The 16,579-nt window shown below is 37.7% G+C and overlaps 3 protein-coding genes across 11 annotated transcripts; 1 reads left to right on the forward strand and 2 right to left on the reverse strand.

Annotated features, from left to right (window-relative positions):
• Window positions 1-495: 495 nt before the first annotated feature.
• LOC135482965 (peptidyl-prolyl cis-trans isomerase B-like) lies at window positions 496-5,551 on the reverse strand. 2 transcript variants are annotated; one of them, XM_064763447.1, is made up of 6 exons: window positions 5,354-5,551; window positions 4,763-4,879; window positions 4,004-4,109; window positions 3,389-3,573; window positions 2,877-3,016; window positions 1,964-2,104 (listed from the first exon to the last, which is right to left on the reverse strand). In XM_064763447.1, coding segments are annotated over exons 1-6 (705 nt in total). In that variant the 5' UTR covers window positions 5,510-5,551; the 3' UTR covers window positions 1,964-2,103. The 2 variants fall into 2 exon arrangements, with proteins under 2 accessions (XP_064619518.1, XP_064619517.1); XM_064763448.1 differs by lacking the exon at window positions 2,877-3,016 and having other exon boundaries at window positions 496-2,104; window positions 5,354-5,549.
• Window positions 5,552-7,744: 2,193 nt separating this feature from the next.
• LOC135483784 (Golgi SNAP receptor complex member 1-like) lies at window positions 7,745-12,078 on the forward strand. Of its 7 annotated transcripts, none has more exons than XM_064764818.1 (9): window positions 7,745-7,782; window positions 8,338-8,451; window positions 8,824-8,866; window positions 9,613-9,712; window positions 9,899-10,098; window positions 10,423-10,494; window positions 10,767-10,796; window positions 11,067-11,149; window positions 11,510-12,078. In XM_064764818.1, the coding sequence occupies exons 1-9, from the start codon at window positions 7,755-7,757 to the stop codon at window positions 11,632-11,634; spliced, it is 795 nt and encodes a 264-aa protein (XP_064620888.1). In that variant the 5' UTR covers window positions 7,745-7,754; the 3' UTR covers window positions 11,635-12,078. The 7 variants fall into 7 exon arrangements, with proteins under 7 accessions (XP_064620888.1, XP_064620893.1, XP_064620891.1 ...); XM_064764817.1 differs by having other exon boundaries at window positions 7,749-7,811; XM_064764819.1 differs by having other exon boundaries at window positions 7,749-7,811; window positions 9,628-9,712.
• A 564-nt stretch (window positions 12,079-12,642) lies between these two features.
• On the reverse strand, window positions 12,643-16,568 carry LOC135482976 (ester hydrolase C11orf54 homolog). 2 transcript variants are annotated; one of them, XM_064763458.1, is made up of 9 exons: window positions 16,449-16,568; window positions 15,923-16,021; window positions 15,599-15,672; window positions 15,216-15,317; window positions 14,879-14,956; window positions 14,489-14,575; window positions 14,100-14,249; window positions 13,723-13,836; window positions 12,643-13,419 (listed from the first exon to the last, which is right to left on the reverse strand). In XM_064763458.1, the coding sequence occupies exons 1-9, from the start codon at window positions 16,510-16,512 to the stop codon at window positions 13,246-13,248; spliced, it is 942 nt and encodes a 313-aa protein (XP_064619528.1). In that variant the 5' UTR covers window positions 16,513-16,568; the 3' UTR covers window positions 12,643-13,245. The 2 variants fall into 2 exon arrangements, with proteins under 2 accessions (XP_064619528.1, XP_064619529.1); XM_064763459.1 differs by lacking the exon at window positions 16,449-16,568 and adding an exon at window positions 16,132-16,399.
• Window positions 16,569-16,579: the final 11 nt, after the last annotated feature.

A 16,579-nucleotide genomic window follows, 5' to 3' on the forward strand; every position in this document is an offset into this window, starting at 1 on the left:
AACTTGACAAAATTTGGGGAAGGCATATCCAAGTACCCCGATACATTTATCCAGCGACAGTGGGGTTTCTAACACAGCTAAGTGTACAGGCAATACACAGCTAATTCCAATTCAACTGCGATTGGTTTTTTTGCAGAACATTAGGCGTCGAAATGTTGCCTTTCAGACAGCTGTCAGCCTGAAGCATAAAGTGAAAGTAGTCCGTTTCATCCTCCTCTGTTATTGTTGATACAAAATAATGTCGACTTAGACTTAGGGCTGGGAACTGATTGTCAACTTGGGGTGAAATCCAGTCTCTGACAATGAATATTGTAACAGTGACTTACAGGAATGGTGGCCAAAGTCTGTCCAGGTTGATGATGCCTAAAACCTTGGTGATCATGATGCCACAAGTGTAACAGAACATAACCTGAAGGTAATGGCTGACTACAATCACGCAACATACAAATGTGCCATATCCATAACAGATCCACATAAAAGAAACTAAAACGGATAGAAATCGTTCCTACAAAATCTTTATTCCTTTATGATTATATTCAGTGAACAATGATGACAGAAGTACAAAGTGTAATTCAATGCATAGCACAATCTTCACAACATTTTTATAAATTCTTGGAATTTCCACATTGCAAAATATTTGAAACAAAGGTCCCTATTGACCAACATTCATCTTATCCCGTGCACACAGTACTGCACTGATGTACCCTGGACTCATAGTATGTCAATTTAATGCAAGCAAAATGTTTAACGTACATGTAGGAAAGGAATTTTTGATGTTCTTGGTCAATTCCATGACAGGCATGTTGTCATACATGTAGTTGTCAAAGTTGGCACATCAACTACAGATTAGTGGTAGATGCAACTAATGGGCACCAAATGGCAATGAAATTTTGTTTCTAATTTGTTACCGATAAATTTAAAGTTATTTCAAAAATATCTTCCCTCCCTCTTTGAAATGCTGACCTTTCAAGCACAATTGGAATGTATCGATGGAGGCCTATTCAACATGAAGTTTTACAAACTATCAAGGAAACTAATTTCTGAGCAAATTTGTGATCTTACAGCCAACACATTGTTGCACCTTTTGTTTTCATCATATGTATGTGTATGTATGAATAAATTAAGTGACAGCTAGCAATAGCTGAGAATAACCAGCACACTACAACAATAACCAACAAGAATTATTAATCTATTAATTCTTGTAATAACCAATAAATTTATATCTCACTTTTCATACAGCAACAAATAATGCAAAATTGTTCGCACATTCTGACGTCGTTGTCAAAGCATCAAAAAATAATTTCATTGCAATCATCTGAAAACCATTTCTGACAAATGAAAATTTTAATTATTCATTACAGAGGAAAATCAGTCTCTTCTTTCTGGTTGGCGTTTTTTCAAGTTCTGCGGCCAACAGATACCACTTGAAACCCCGTGCAAATTTTGGCACATTTACAGTCAAATATTTACACACCGCAAGCTCTTTGTGATGTGATAGACAGATGGGAGTCACAACCAAGGATGTTAAAACTACAAACCAAAGCAAGAAAAGGTAAAGCACAATACAGCGATGTTAACAAGGTGCCTCATTCTACTTCTAGCACAAAACTGACCTACATTCCAAACAACCATACTGACAATATTTTAATAAAGTTGAGGGTAGGAGTACAAATTCATTTGATCAAATCAGATTAGATCCCAGGCGGGGGTCAAAATACCTTACCAGTTTAGATCTTTTTAAAATTCAAATCAGATTAGATCCCAGACGGGGGTCAAAATACCTTACCAGTTTAGATCTTTTTCAAATTCGTCAACACATTTTTTTCTCTGTCTTGGATGCATGTCAAGACTTGAGCAAAAATGATTCTGATGGCACATAGGATATTTTTTTCAAATAAATTTCTGAATGGTTTCACTTTTACAAATACACTGAGTACGGGTCTGAGAGTTGTGAAATATCTATTGTTAACATCTATTTTCTTCCTTCTTGCGCAATTGAAAATGATTCATCAACTTTAATGGATCCGCTCTTTTTAATGAGAACCTTCTTGACAGGTTTGTCACCAGTTGCTGTTGGCGTATTCTCAATCTTTCTTACCACGTCCTGAAAATAGAAACTAGGCATTGAGTATACGTTGCATCAAGGGATAATGTCTTATCATCGAGTAATCATCACATCATCGCTGGTCATGTTGATCTATCATGAAACTCGTTGAATAATGAATGAGGAAATCGCGTGACAGATCAAAAAGACTAATTGTTAATTCCAGACAGATTGATATTTCATGAGACAACCAAACATGTATCACTTACTCAGTATTAGCAGAATTAATTCACCCTGGCAAATCAACGTCGCTTTAAGTATTTGAGAAAATAAGTTATATCAAGGATCTTCTCAAGGTACTTAAGTGTTGTTTAATATTTCTACTTGTGGTGAGAATAATATTTACAGACAATGAAATACCAAGTAAACACCACAACCGCAGCACCATTCTGCTGGTGTCAGACCCAGTGCCAAAGACGCATATATCTACAAGTCTTTTCAGGTCATTTGTACACAGGAGAATAGCATTTTTTCCCTATCAATACATGTATGGCAAGGTATGATTCAAGCAGACTGGTTCAAGGTCAAAAGGACATTATGGTACAAAAAGAAACCAAACCCTGAAGGACAAAGAGTGGACACTTATACTAGTAGTACATGTAGGAAGCAAAAACACTGTATGTAATTGCAGAAAATCTAAATGATTCATTGAAGAATTACAGGAAAAGTATTCATTAGTTAATTTCATTTTTTTCTGAATGATGTGAAGTCCTTCAAGGTTTTATCAAAGAAACTGGATTCGAAAGAAGCATAAAATTAAGAGGTTCAGTACTAGACAGAATCGGGCACTGGCTTTTTTTCCACATTGAACGGTTTGGGAACAGGAAGCGTCCCACAATTCTTTATGATAACTTTCTTGCTCGGTATATCCCGATTAGACACATCAGTATTTTCTATTTTTCTAACTACGCTCTGAAATTAAAGGTCAAAACAAGGTACTGAATTGTGTCTTTTATCAGTAAAACATAGTTGTGATAGTAAATGCTATCAAGAAAGCAATTGTCAGAACAAACAGAAACTATAAAAAAAATTTGATTCCTATATAAGTCAGTCAAATTTTGTTGATTTGGGGATATTTTATGAATCTAACTTCCCTGTACAATTTTATGCCAAAAATGGCTCCCCTTCCATTTTCAAATCCTAGAAGAAACACTTACATCTGCTGTTATTTCATTCGCTAGTGCAGTTACCATTCTAAAACATCAAATCTCAACTACTTGCTCACACTTCGCCAATACAATCCAAGGTCAGCAAAATGACCATCACAATGATATAGTGACTCACCATGCCTTCGAGAACAGCTCCAAATACAACATGGCGTCCATCCAACCATGTAGTCTTGACCGTAGTGATGAAAAATTGCGATCCATTGGTATTTGGTCCAGCATTTGCCATTGACAACCAACCAGGGCCATAATGTTTCAGTTTGAAGTTCTCATCAGGGAATTTCATGGTCTTCACTCCACGCCCTGTAAGAAACAAAGTAAGCATTGAGGCCATCAGCATGATATGATTGTAGATACATGTACTATTACTAAACATAATCAAAATGTTACGGCAAAACAAATTTTCGAGTTAACTCATAAGCGAGCGTAGAAAATGATAAATTTCTTATATAAAACCACTTCACTACAGGATGTCACTACAGGTGTCTCGTGCTTTCTGCAGCATCTTATGCAGCATTGACATAACGTCACACATCGGTTAAGCATTGTATTTAAAACTACCGTCGCGTGCACCGACCAATGTCACATTTGTATTGGTATTTTGATACTGATAGAACAAGTACATGTCAATGTGTTAGTGGTATAGATAGTAGACAGAAGTTCTTAGGGTTCTTGAGGTGCAGTGCTGATGTATTTGATCAAGTGCAGGTGTTTATGTCAACCAGCAACATACCTCCAGTGCCATCATGGTTGGTAAAGTCACCGCCCTGGATCATGAAGTCCTTGATCACACGATGGAAGCCAGATCCCTGGTAGGTCAACTTCACACCATTAGCCTCCTGGGAATAAGGGAATGAGTAACAGTGTTATATCACACATCGATGGTGAGACTAAGGATTTAGCGAGGATAGTTTTTTGGTGGAAAGTCAAAACAGTCCTCAAAAAGAGGTGCTGTAGCCATTAGCACTATCAGAGATAAATTCAGAACTAACGGCGGTATGGAAGAATAGATTTTTTATTTTGCATCTATAGAATCTAAAGGGAAGTAGTTTGAATAATCCACCATATCACAATGTTTTTTTGTTCAAACCTCCAAAACCATTCCCTAGAACGAAGTCCCCTCCTTGGATCATGAAGCCCTCAATGATCCGATGGAAGGGACTACCCTCATAGCTCAAACGAAGACCATCTACCACCTGCAATCAATTTGAAAAAGTATGGAAAGACGGCTTAGCAACTGGGAGTTTTTATCCAGCTTTAATCATCACGTGGGGGATGATTTTCCCTGCTAGTAATAGCAGAATAGTAGTATGATAGTGAGGTCTAGATATCAAGCTACAGTCAACTTGGATGGACCTTCTCCGACTCCATCTGACAACCTCTTGGTTATTCCCAAGCTTCTATAATATTCTATGCCAATAATCTCAATTGACTTCAATCCAAGGACGGACAAACGAAGTCTACCATTTAAGGAACAATCTTCTCAACATACCTCTGTGCCTTCAGCAATTGTCTTAAAATTTTCAACAGTTTTTGGTACAGTTTTTCCGAAGAGACCGATGACAATTCTTCCAACATCTTCTCCTCCTATGGTTATGTCAAAGAAAACCTGCAAGTGATTTTAAAATAATTTCAAAACTACAAAAATACACATTATACATAGTCTTAAAACTTAAGACGATAAAAGAAAAAAATACTTCAAAGAATCCGATTGTCTCAGCCAATATACGTCTATGGTTCATTCGACTACATTATACACATTATACAGTCGAACCTCCCTTAGCGGACACCTCTCTATTATATTTATAAAGTCAACCTCTCAATTACCGTAAGCCCAAGGGCACTATAGATTCATGCACTTGATTGGGAACAACGTTTACATAACGTAGTGTTGGCCATCGTCACGTCACCATGCATTTTACATTACTGTTACGAGCCGTACCAACACTGACCCGGACCACCATCATGACCATCGAAAAAGAGAGTAGGACAAATTTTCAAGGGGACACCGGTTACGTTACACCTGCTCTCTGCGCAGCCTACAGTCAAAGGAAAAATAAAATAAATCAAAAGAATTTCACACCTTATCTGTCACTTTTGGTCCGTTTGCTTTGTGGTTTGTAGCGTCAGACCGTGGCAAAAGGGCCACAATGACCACAATGAGGAAAACGGAGGCTAAAACAACCTTCATGATGAGCTTTTGTCGCGGAGACAGACTAAAGAACGAGACAACACGCATCAACTTGCCTGCGTGTACAAAAGTAACTCTGCCGCAAGCTAAAACTTGGACGATGCTGATTGGTCGAACAGGTGCCCGATGTTCTTTTGTTCGACCGAGTTAATTGGGAAAGGTGTAAACTGTTGATAAAACTGCTAATGAAAATGTTGATGGGGTCCTCAAAATTTGGTGGCTTGACATTTGTTTGTTTTTTAATGTTTTTCAATCAAATTGTGCTATGTTATACTTAAGATTCATCTATTGAGGAGGTAAAAAGGAAAATAGAAAATATTTTATATGAATGGGTGATTTTGATCAAAGAGTGGAGGCCATTTTCTTTAGGTTTTCGAGACGCGCCGATCGGCTTTTAGATTCTGTGGATGGGTCCTAGAACTTACAGATTATCAGTGTATTTGTTCAAAATTTGATATTTCTGACAATTCCAAGTCATGTTTTTCTCCAAATAACTTTTTATTTGAATGACAATGAAGGTATCATCGAGTTTTAGGCCAAAATAGTTGGGACCCTCTCACAACCATTTTGTTGATCCAAGATGGCGGATCTTCTGTCAAAGTGAGATCAGAGTACACATCAAAATGCATTTTACTAGGAAAATGTGAAATGACAGTCATTAAATTCCACTTAAAACGAAACTTTTATTCATATTCATTCTGACAGCGATTCATTTGACATGTGTGCTTCCTTAGATTTTTCATAATCTGGGTCATAATTGTACCTCTTTTTGCACTCAACAACTGAAGGCCTACTGTAAATCTGTCAGGAGCCATACTGGTCAGGCCAGGGACAACACCAGTCATTATTGTCATACTTTTTGAAATAAAAAACCTAGCCCCTTGTCACATCCTGACATAACCAGTGGTTTTCAATATACTCCGCCTCTCGTTTTTGTATACGAGGTAGGAGTGAGTATCAAAAACCTGTCTCTCAGGATGCTTCGTCAGGGCTCCAGAGGCCAGTCCTTTTGTCAGTTTTGACGTTTCGTCAGCTTTACTCCTGCTTGTGTTTCGAGTGTTCGTGTGTCTAGTTCGTCTTCCCGATTTGTTCCTAGTAGTGTGTCGATTTCATCTTCTGATGTGCTTCCAGTGTTCCTGTGTCAATTTTGTCTTCACCATCTTTTCCTAGTAGTGTGTCGATTTCAGAATATTTCTTGAGCACACAATCTTTACCTCGGGTTTCCTCATCTTCTTCTTTTCTTGGACTTGGGTGTTTGAACTTTCTTGAGTGCTGACTTTCCAGGAGTGGAGGGCTTACCTATCAGCTCTGATGATGAAATATTCTGAATGCGACAATCATCTACAAAAGGAGTTCAGCTCCTGACAGATTTACAGTTAGGTCTTCAGTGCAAAAAGAGGTACTATTATGACCCAGATTATGAAAAATCTAAGGAAGCACACATGTCAAATGAATCGCTGTCAGAATGAATATGAATAAAAGTTTCGTTTTAAGTGGAATTTAATGACTGTCATTTCACATTTTCCTAGTAAAATGCATTTTGATGTGTACTCTGATCTCACTTTGACAGAAGATCCGCCATCTTGGACCAACAAAGTGGGTGTGAGAGAGGCCCAAATATTTTGGCCTAAAACTCGATGATACCTTCATTGTCATTCAAATAAAAAGTTATTTTGTGAAAAAACATGACTTGGACTTGTCAGAAATATCAAATTTTGAACAAATACACTGATAATCTGTAAGTTCTAGGACCCATCCACAGAATCTAAAAGCCGATTGGCGCGTCTCGAAAACCTAAAAAAATGGCCTCCACTGTTTGATCAAAATCACCCATTCATATAAAATATTTTCTATTTTCCTTTTTACCACCTCAGTAGATGAATCTTAAGTATAACATAGCGCAATTTGATTGGAAAACATTAAAAAGCAAACAAATGTCAAGCCACCAAATTTAGAGAACCCCATCAACGTTTTCATTAGCAGTTATATGAACAGTTTACACCTTCCCAGTTAATTGCGTGTTTCCGTATCCGTTTTTGCTAAGGCTTTAAAAACATTGTTTTCTAACTTTACTAGACAAGATCAATCCTTTAGTTACATTCATCTAGTATCATTATATGAATATGATGCTATGAGTTCTGTCTCTAGCATATAGAATTGCCAGAATTAAATTTTAGAGTAATTTGACCCATTACGTGCCAGCACATAAGCTGCATTTTATAACCACCCAGCGTTGAGTTTGATAGGTTTGGCTAAAATAAGGAATTCCGGGCCATGCAGACTGATTGTAAACATGGCGGACTACGGAAATCAATGGGAAGGTGCGACACGTTGCAGACGCAGTTTTCTGGTCATCATAAGAAATTTCTATCCCTTATTCCACTTTTCCGCACGTGTACACCTTGCTCATTGTGAAAATTCAGTAACCTTTACGAAATGATGTGCTACTAGAGTTCCAAGACCCTAACTTATGACAGCTAACACCAAGCTTATGATTATAAATCCGCAAAAAAAGGTGGCGCTGCGAGCATTTGTCACAAATTCTTTAACAACATTGCACCGTGGCCGTGCTTATTTGCGACATTTTTTCAGGTGGAATGTTGACATGAAGCGTCTCGTTCAACTATACTAGGCGTTTTATGTGAACTTGACGTCGAGACCAACACTCACTGGCAACAGACACAGAAATTGCGACCACAGCTACCCCCCCCCCGCCGGCCCAAGATTGTAGCAAGTGATTAGCATTAGCAATGATTACACACCATACCAATGGCAATATAGAATGTAACGTCGTCAAATGGGCATATGACCATTACATCATGACGTTGCTGATCGTGACATTCCCAAAACACTCCATGATACTTTTTCATTTTCAGACTTGCGGAAGCAAGCACGGCAACTTGAGAATGAGATTGATTTGAAGTTGGTGTCATTTAGTAAATTAGGAACCAATTATAGCGCAGTCAAAGATTATGGTGGCTCTGCAAACAGGTGAGGAACCAATAGTTGGTGGTAAGGTATGGCAGGATATGTACCTAAAGTGCTTATATTATTTTTACAAGCTTTGCAATAGAATTTAAACCCTTTTTTGAAGCAAGAATTTGTCTCTTGAGTTTTACCTGGGAGTTATACCTACCTTATATAGCTTTCTTCCAACATGTCAAAAGTTAACAATCATATCCTAGGTACAATCGTACGACGTAACCTAGGTTTGACAGTTAACTTGGATGTTGCAAGTCCGCAATTGATCATTTTGGGTGAGGCCACCTTCCCAATGTAGAATGTTCGATAATCGGATCCCCCACCACCAATTACAAACCAAATCAATAAATGCTTCATTGTATGCTTTCTTCTTTTTCACTGTGGTGTCCAACAAACAAAATTGGAAAGTGACAAAACATCGAGGTACTGCTAGTTTACCTCTATAAAATCTTATTTTTTCCAAGCAATGTGTGATGGGGTAATAAGGCTTAGTACTACTGTCGAAAAAGGTTCTTAGTTTTACCTTATTCTATTGTAAGTCAACTTGGTGGTTCTAATGGTCTACTCTGGTGGTGGTTCATTGTGCATGTCTTTGGTTTACTGTGCATGCCCAATTGGTATCCAATTTTGGTTGGCTGTATTTGAATACTACCCAGTGCCTCTTGTCTTCTGCCTATTGATATATTATTGAAACTGATATGCTAACTAATGGGCCCAAGTTTGATCCCAGGTGAGAACCCAGAATTTGTTTTTTTCTGATTGTTTTTTCTTATGAAAATTTAGCAAGTATGTCAGATAAGACTAAAACCCTTGGTCCTTTGTACCATGTGTCTCTGCTAGAGTGCAGTAAAATATCCCACACAGGGTAAATGTGGAACCTGTAGTAGTGGACTCGCAAATTCCCCGCAAAATCCTAAGATATGGTCATGGATATGACTTGTTGGCATAATGATGATAATTATGTTGTGTTGCAATAAGTTTTACCATATGCTGTCCTCTGCTTTCTTACTGGGCTCTTATGAACCTTTTATCAGGTGTCAACTCGGTATATTTTTGGATGGCCATTGTTTGATTTGAATATCTAGTAGCAATGTACTTATTATCGTATTAATTGTTCTCATACTCATTCAGTATTTGAAATTGCAGATGAAATAACTTAAAAATGACAGTTATTCTCGTTACAGTGACACATCGCCTCTTCTCAACAAATCAAGTAGTGAACACATGTTTGAGACCATGGCCATGGAGATAGAACAGTTACTAGCTAGGGTGGGTACAGACAACTGATTGTCATCAGATTTTGTCATGTCAAGGAATGTAAGGATGTTACACGAGCAACTGAATGCTCTAGAGATAATTGGTGGAAGATTACAAATGCTAGCTTTGAATGATCAAAAGCAAACTCACCAGTTGAAGAGGGTTCAGATAGCGTTCTCACGTTTTTGTTAATTGCAGCTCACAGAGGTAAATGATCGGATGGCAGATTTCACGCAGAATGTCAGTATGAATGCGGGGAGTTCAGCATTACTACACACACTGCAAAGGCATCGTGACATCTTACAAGATTATTCACACGAGTTCCAGAAAACCAAAGTCAACATTTCAGCTTTCAGAGACCGGGAAGATCTTCTCGGATCAGTAAGAAGAGATATTGAGTATGTCTTAGCTCATAATTTTTAAAGTCATTTAATGATATGACATTTGAACCCGATTTCTCTACTGATATCTTATTAGGTATCTTTACCAAAGAAACTGTAAACATGATTGTGTATTTTGTTCCTACGACTATCTATGTCATATGGATTCTGGTTCAGTTCTTTCAGCTATTGATAGAGTGTATTTCTGGTATCAAGACACCCCATTAGTTATAATCAAAGAGAGCATTCTTTGGACAACACCTGCACCAGTATAAATTTACCCTGAACCAGGACAAGAATACTAAATTGGGTTTCTTTCAATGTTTTCCCTTTCTGTTTCAGTGCTTATAAAAATGCATCGGGTTTGAATCGACGGACAGAACTTTATCTGAAAGAACATGAGCATTTACGGAGGTAAGTACAGAACTAGATTTCCCTGCCCTACTCTCGCACATAATATCAATGAAAAAACAGAGGCTAAGTTGACGGTTTCTCTGATCATTTTGGTGAAATAAAAAGCATGTGATTATATTTGGTATAATTAGTGATTTCAGAAGTCACCAATTTGTTTTCAAAGTCTTCTGCAAAGTTTAATGAACGAGGTTCCACAACTATGCACTCATTGAGTTTTTGACTACATGTATATACATGTACTGAAATTTATTCGATTTTATTTCATATTTCAGTTCTGATAGACTTATTGATGACCAAATAAAGTAAGTCCTCAGAATATTCAGAAATGTCTTTTTTGTGATCATGGAAATGCTTTGCTGGTCTTTAGTGTGTTCAAAGTTGAAAAAAGGTTTGCATTACTTAACTCTCTTAATATATACTTGTTACTATATAGATAAATCTGTATACCAGTGTGGTATGGGCATTTGGATGCTGTATTCAGATTAATTCAAAATGAGTATTGAAATATTTTGTCCAACCGACTTAGAATTCTGCTTTTGATTAATGGACTAATCTTATCTCTTTTCTTTCAGCGTTGCATTAGCTACAAAAGAGAACCTGTTGTCACAGAGAGGCACATTTTATAACATCTCACAGAAGATGAGCAATTTCACCAGTATCCTTTTTGAACAAACTTTTTTTATCCGTACATTTATAATTTCATATAATGGGCGAGTGTTTTGATCAGTTCGTGGTACAACATCACTGTTAGGACTTGGGCAAAGGTCCTAACCTTAAATAACCATTGATAACAGCGCATAATGAAATATCCAGAGACACAGAAGGGCCATATCATTTAGTAAATATTTATCATAGTCTACAAACCATGTTACCAAAAACTTGAGGAGCCATCAACATTTTCAAAGTGGTGTTGATTATCATGATTACCGGTATGTAATGTCTTGACAGTCAGTTCACGGCATATTGCAAAGTTCTGATATTCTGTCTTTCGTGTATTTCCTTAACCATTTATCAGGTCGATTTCCAGTCATCAATAACCTTGTTACAAAGATTAACTTTCGGAAAAGGAGGGATACAATAATCATTGCCTGTGTGGTGGCACTTTGCCTCATACTCTTATTGATCTACCAATTCCACTAGTCATCGATATCAGATGCTGTGTAAGAACAGTTGTAGATCGATGAGTAAAACTCTTTCGGATGACAAAATATTTCGAGGTGTTACCTGTAGTAATTTTAACTGTAAAGTGCTACAAAGAACTCTCAATTCTCTTTGGTTTGATTGTGTTCTGAAGTCAAACTCTACTTTCTCTTGGTGCTGGAGTATTTAGAAAGTTTGTGTGCCTCAGTACTGAGAAAAAAATAGCAGTCACCTTTCTGAAGCTCATATTGGTTTGGTGATATTCACGAAATATTATTTGTGTATGACCTTGATATACCTACTGTAATGTAACTCACCCTCTCGAGTTTGAATACTCCATGGAAGTGTAAGCATCTTTATGAGTTACCAAAGTTACATGTTTGATCTTAATATACATGTATACTCCTGTAAATATGTAGTTGCTCTTGTAAATAAATATAATATTTAAACTTCCTTAAAATATTGACTTGGTTGTTTTTGTCTTTTCTCTTCCGGAGAAGGGACAGCGATTATATTATGTTGTGGCTGATGTCACCAGACAGTGATGAAGGCGTTTCTTGCTTTGCTCTAGCTTTCATGCAGAGCACAATATTATAGGCCCCGTCTTTGGACCATTCTAATTGTCCACAGTAGATGTCAGATTCATTCCAGCGAGGGTCTGTGTCCTGCCATGGCATTGACACAATCTGCATGAATGTTTGATGTCTTTCATTCCAAGTATGAGAGTGGAGAGCTGAATTTCAGCCAGTTGTTCCGAGAGTACCTCTCTGATAACTAAGGCCATTGGGGGTGTAAAGAAAATGGGGTGTGGATGGCTGGAATTGGTTTGAGGGAAATTTTGTGGAAGTCCGTGGTCCAGTAGAGTTTAACCTAATAGCATCACAGTTTTGTCCACTCAGACTGTATTATAACAGCTGTGGATTGAGGAGGTTTGAGAATGGTAATACCCCCCGATACACAGCATGTCATCACCAACGAAATTTTATGAAAAGAACTAAGACTTCTAAGTAAATTCTTTGCTTTGTTTATTTATTTCAATAGTGTACATCTTTGACTTGTTTATTTCATCCAATAGCTCACATCAATGCCAGAATTCTCAATATTTTCTGTTTTTCACAATTGATGACAGAATAATACATGTATGTTATTATATTTGTCACAATATAAATATAGCACCAATCACTGAGCCATTTCTTATTCTATTTCCAAGCACCAATCACTGAGCCATTTCTATTTCCAAGCAATCATCTGCAAACCATGCATTTAAATTGTACAGGTCTACACCACAAAACCATATACAGTAGTACTTGTCTCTCAAGGACACCGTTTGGAACGACGAATACAGTCCTTTAGTAATGATAAAGAGGTGTCCTGATTACAGCAGTCAAGCTGTATAGAAACAACCAACTAAGGAACAAAATCACTGTCCCTAGTTTCGGGGGTGTCCTGCATAACAGCGGTGTCACTGAGGGAGTTTCCACTCTAATTAACAACAAGAGAACCAAACATATGTAGCTAAGTTATCTTGCAGATGCCCAAATGTCTGTTACTTGAATACACCAAAATTTAGCAAATCATTAATGGAATGGAAGTATGCTTTCAATATTATAACTAGTCTCTTCCTACTTGATGTGTAACCGTTGGTCTGTCCATTCTGTACATATACTCTCCTACATTGAAATAGCCGAGGTACTCCACCTCATCGGGAGTGACATCATAATGATAATGTCCTCCAACGCCATGGTCGCTAAAACAATGAAAGTGCTCAACACGCAGGTCCAAGTCCTGAAATTGACAATATACATGTCACTGTAAAATTGGTTGGATCAACGGACAAAGAACTGAATGTAAACTCAGTGCTACAAGCCACTGTCAGAAAGAAACACTGTCTAATTTTAGGTAATTCGCTTCATTAGGCTTGGAAAAGAATGTTCAAACTTAGTTCTGTTCCGGAATTTAGTGTAAAACATTTCAGTAATATGAAAGGAGTTCACAAGCAAATTATTGAACATAACAGCAAAATATTTTTACTTTGATACCTAGGTCTCTGATGTCAAGGAATCTTTACAATTATCGCAAGCAACTTACAGGGTCATGAGAGGTCAGCTGTCCGACACAGACCAGAGGGGCTGGCATGTCGTAGAAGTTTAACCAGCTATTCACATCTTCCTCAGTCTTCAATGGAGCACATGAAAACTTCGGCTGAAAAATAAAAGACAGGAATGTTACATCATTGCTTAAAATACATATCAATGAAGTACAGTATGCAAGTGTTGATTAGCATTCAAAGGCAGGGCCTGTTGCCGGTGTGTGTGACCGACTAACCCATCCAAAACAGCTAGCAGAGGTACTTTGTAGTGAAAGTGGGTCTACTTCATTGGTTTTTCTGGTAGTACATAGATCCAACTGTTCTCTAGAAGTGCAAGAATCAAACCTTGCAGTTCAGGATGCAGAATTCTACATACCATGATATGTAATTTAGCCTTTCCAGTCTGAATAACGAATGCCCCTCCAATTCCAACCGCTTTCTCTCCATAGTGGTCTCCTAACGTCTCCCTCATACATGTGACAAAATTGGTTGGACCAGTTCTCTTCTTCGCTTTTACTTGTAAAACCTAGAAAAAAGATGTTTTATATACATACATAACATAACATCTACTACTGTGCACAATGATCAATCATTTTATCAGTGAAATTCTCTATTCCATTCTAGTATTCATTCTATCTCTCCACGGAATTCATGCAAAAATGATAAAATCCATTCAAAAAACTGTTTTCATTCACAAATCTTGCAAATACATGTACACCATTCTAATAATATCAGGTCATGCAAAAATGTGTTTCCTTCATGTACCTTGCCAGGTTTACCTTCACTCCCAAACAGGTTGGCCATAAGCGCACAATCAGAGACATCTGCCTTTTCCAGAATACAGGAATTATCCTGAAATTAAGAGAATAAACTGAAAGAATTGATGAAGAGAACATGTATGGGTGATGACACTCAGAATTCTTATCTGAACTGATATTTGAATAGACTCATGCAACAAATGCAAATTGTTTACCATAGTAGTATGTACTGACATTGAGGTCTGAGATGAGGTTAGACTAGATGCTAATTTTGTTCCTGGTTGAAGAGATTGAGGTCTGGTTGCTGAACTGTTCAGTCAGATGACTTTGAGATATAATATATGTAGTATCATTGATAATAAATTCATCCTGGTACAGAATGCCCAAATACCCGTACCTCTGGATTGACTGAAGCAAGGTGGGTTTTGTTGACAACTTGAGATTTGTCTTCGCTTGCTTTGATATTAGCCATCATCTGAAAATGTGTAAAAGAAGAAAGTACAACTTTATAAATTTTATGCACACTTAGGATAAGTGATATCATCTAATTGCTTGTGCTTGTTTTAGTGTGTTTAAAATCAACCTGAATGGAAACTGCAACTACTGCAATGGCATTACTGGAAATGGTATACAGAGACTCCTTCAAGTGATACTCGGAACAATCCCGGACACATTTGAGTACACAATAAAATGCTTCTCCTCCCTGGAAAATCTAATAGAGAGACTGGCCTTACCTCACAGTTCACTCCGACACTGCGATGAGGACCTGCCCCAGCACCAAGAAGGAAACCAGCTGGCAGCTCCATCTCAGAAGCTATCTTCTCCAAGTTGTAATACTGAAATGCATAGATTTCCAGAATCAACAAGACAGTTAAAATATTGAAATATCAAATGTGAGTGTATTGTTTCACAAACACTACTGTACTGTTGATACCAACTCCCATGTTTGTATCTCCTCAATATAACTTTTTATAAATTGTAAGCACTAAATGTCAGCTTTCAACAGGCTTAGTTTCCTCAGTTGGAACACTCACTGCTGTAAGCTGTTGACTGTTGTGGACTAGTGGTTTGGACCCTAATGGCTTCTCTTGCAGGCTAGCTGCTTGTTTATACTCACTTTGTCTTTCTGTACTGTAGGTATAAGGTATGGAACACCCCCAATATCAGCCAAGCATGGAGAACCACACAAGCCTGTTGAAAAACACAACTTGAGACTCTGGCACTCACAGCCAAAACTTCGAAACATTCTATGTACAACAAAAGTATTACTAAGGGCTTTAAAGATCTGTTGTGTCATAAAGGAAATATTAGAGGATAAGAGATTACATTTTTTTAATCCAACAGCAGCAGGGTAAGTATAATACTCCATACTGACCACAATGAAACATTCAATTGATCTATCCTTGCTGACAATGATAAAAAACACTAAGCACTTTCTTACCTGGAGCAGCCAACATGAAAGGCTTTTGAGTCAGGTCAGGGCAGTCAACAACAGACACTTCAACATCAAAAAAATTCTTCTTCAAACCATCATTCAAAACTGAAAATCAGACCATATCAGGAAGAATGTTGTATTCTCGCAGAGTGCACCTGAATTCATCAAGTTCATTCGATACTGTCGTGCCAACCATCACCAGTCCAAGGGCTCACTCAGTTCATCTTGACACACAAGGCTGTGAGATCACAAACTCTTAAAGTCCTGTTGTTAGGTTGGGTGGACATATTGGGATAAGATGATGTCATCACAAGGAATAATTGCCATATCATTCGTGGATGCACTTCCGAAGAATGTAATATGTATAAGAAGATGCCCCAAGTGCAGTAAAAACAATGGACATGCTCAATGCAGGCCTACTTTATTGACACACCCTGTATGTTATGATCTTGGGTCTCCTTCCAAAGTCAGCATTTGTGCGATGAATAAGAAATGACAACCCGCAATCCAAGTATCTTTATAATCTAAATACCTTGAGCAACCTCCTCTAGTGTAGGATTGTGCAAAGAAACCTTTTGAATAGGATAATTTGACATATTTGTTGTGAAAATGTTGAGCAAATTTCCTGAACGACAGTAGCGACGTCTAGCGGTGACCTTGACT

The sequence above is a fragment of the Lineus longissimus genome, chromosome 2 (genome assembly GCF_910592395.1).
Source record: "Lineus longissimus chromosome 2, tnLinLong1.2, whole genome shotgun sequence".
Taxonomy (NCBI): domain Eukaryota; kingdom Metazoa; phylum Nemertea; class Pilidiophora; order Heteronemertea; family Lineidae; genus Lineus; species Lineus longissimus.

Excerpts from the sequence above, each read along its gene's own strand:
- LOC135482965 (XM_064763447.1), bottom strand. The coding sequence starts at position 5,509 with ATGCGTGTTGTCTCGTTCTTTAGTCTGTCTCCGCGACAAAAGCTCATC. Across the intron at positions 4,880-5,353 it reads GACCAAAAGTGACAGATAAG|GTTTTCTTTGACATAACCAT; the intron begins GTGTGAAATTCT and ends AATCACTTGCAG. Across the intron at positions 3,574-4,003 it reads CAACCATGATGGCACTGGAG|GGCGTGGAGTGAAGACCATG; the intron begins GTATGTTGCTGG and ends TGTTTCTTACAG.
- LOC135483784 (XM_064764817.1), top strand. The coding sequence starts at position 7,775 with ATGGGAAGGTGCGACACGTTGCAGACGCAGTTTTCTG. Across the intron at positions 7,812-8,337 it reads GTTGCAGACGCAGTTTTCTG|ACTTGCGGAAGCAAGCACGG; the intron begins GTCATCATAAGA and ends TTTCATTTTCAG. Across the intron at positions 10,099-10,422 it reads TCAGTAAGAAGAGATATTGA|TGCTTATAAAAATGCATCGG; the intron begins GTATGTCTTAGC and ends TTTCTGTTTCAG.
- LOC135482976 (XM_064763458.1), bottom strand. The coding sequence starts at position 16,512 with ATGTCAAATTATCCTATTCAAAAGGTTTCTTTGCACAATCCTACACTA. Across the intron at positions 15,318-15,598 it reads CTACAGTACAGAAAGACAAA|TATTACAACTTGGAGAAGAT; the intron begins GTGAGTATAAAC and ends TATGCATTTCAG. Across the intron at positions 13,420-13,722 it reads AGCTGACCTCTCATGACCCT|GACTTGGACCTGCGTGTTGA; the intron begins GTAAGTTGCTTG and ends TGTCAATTTCAG.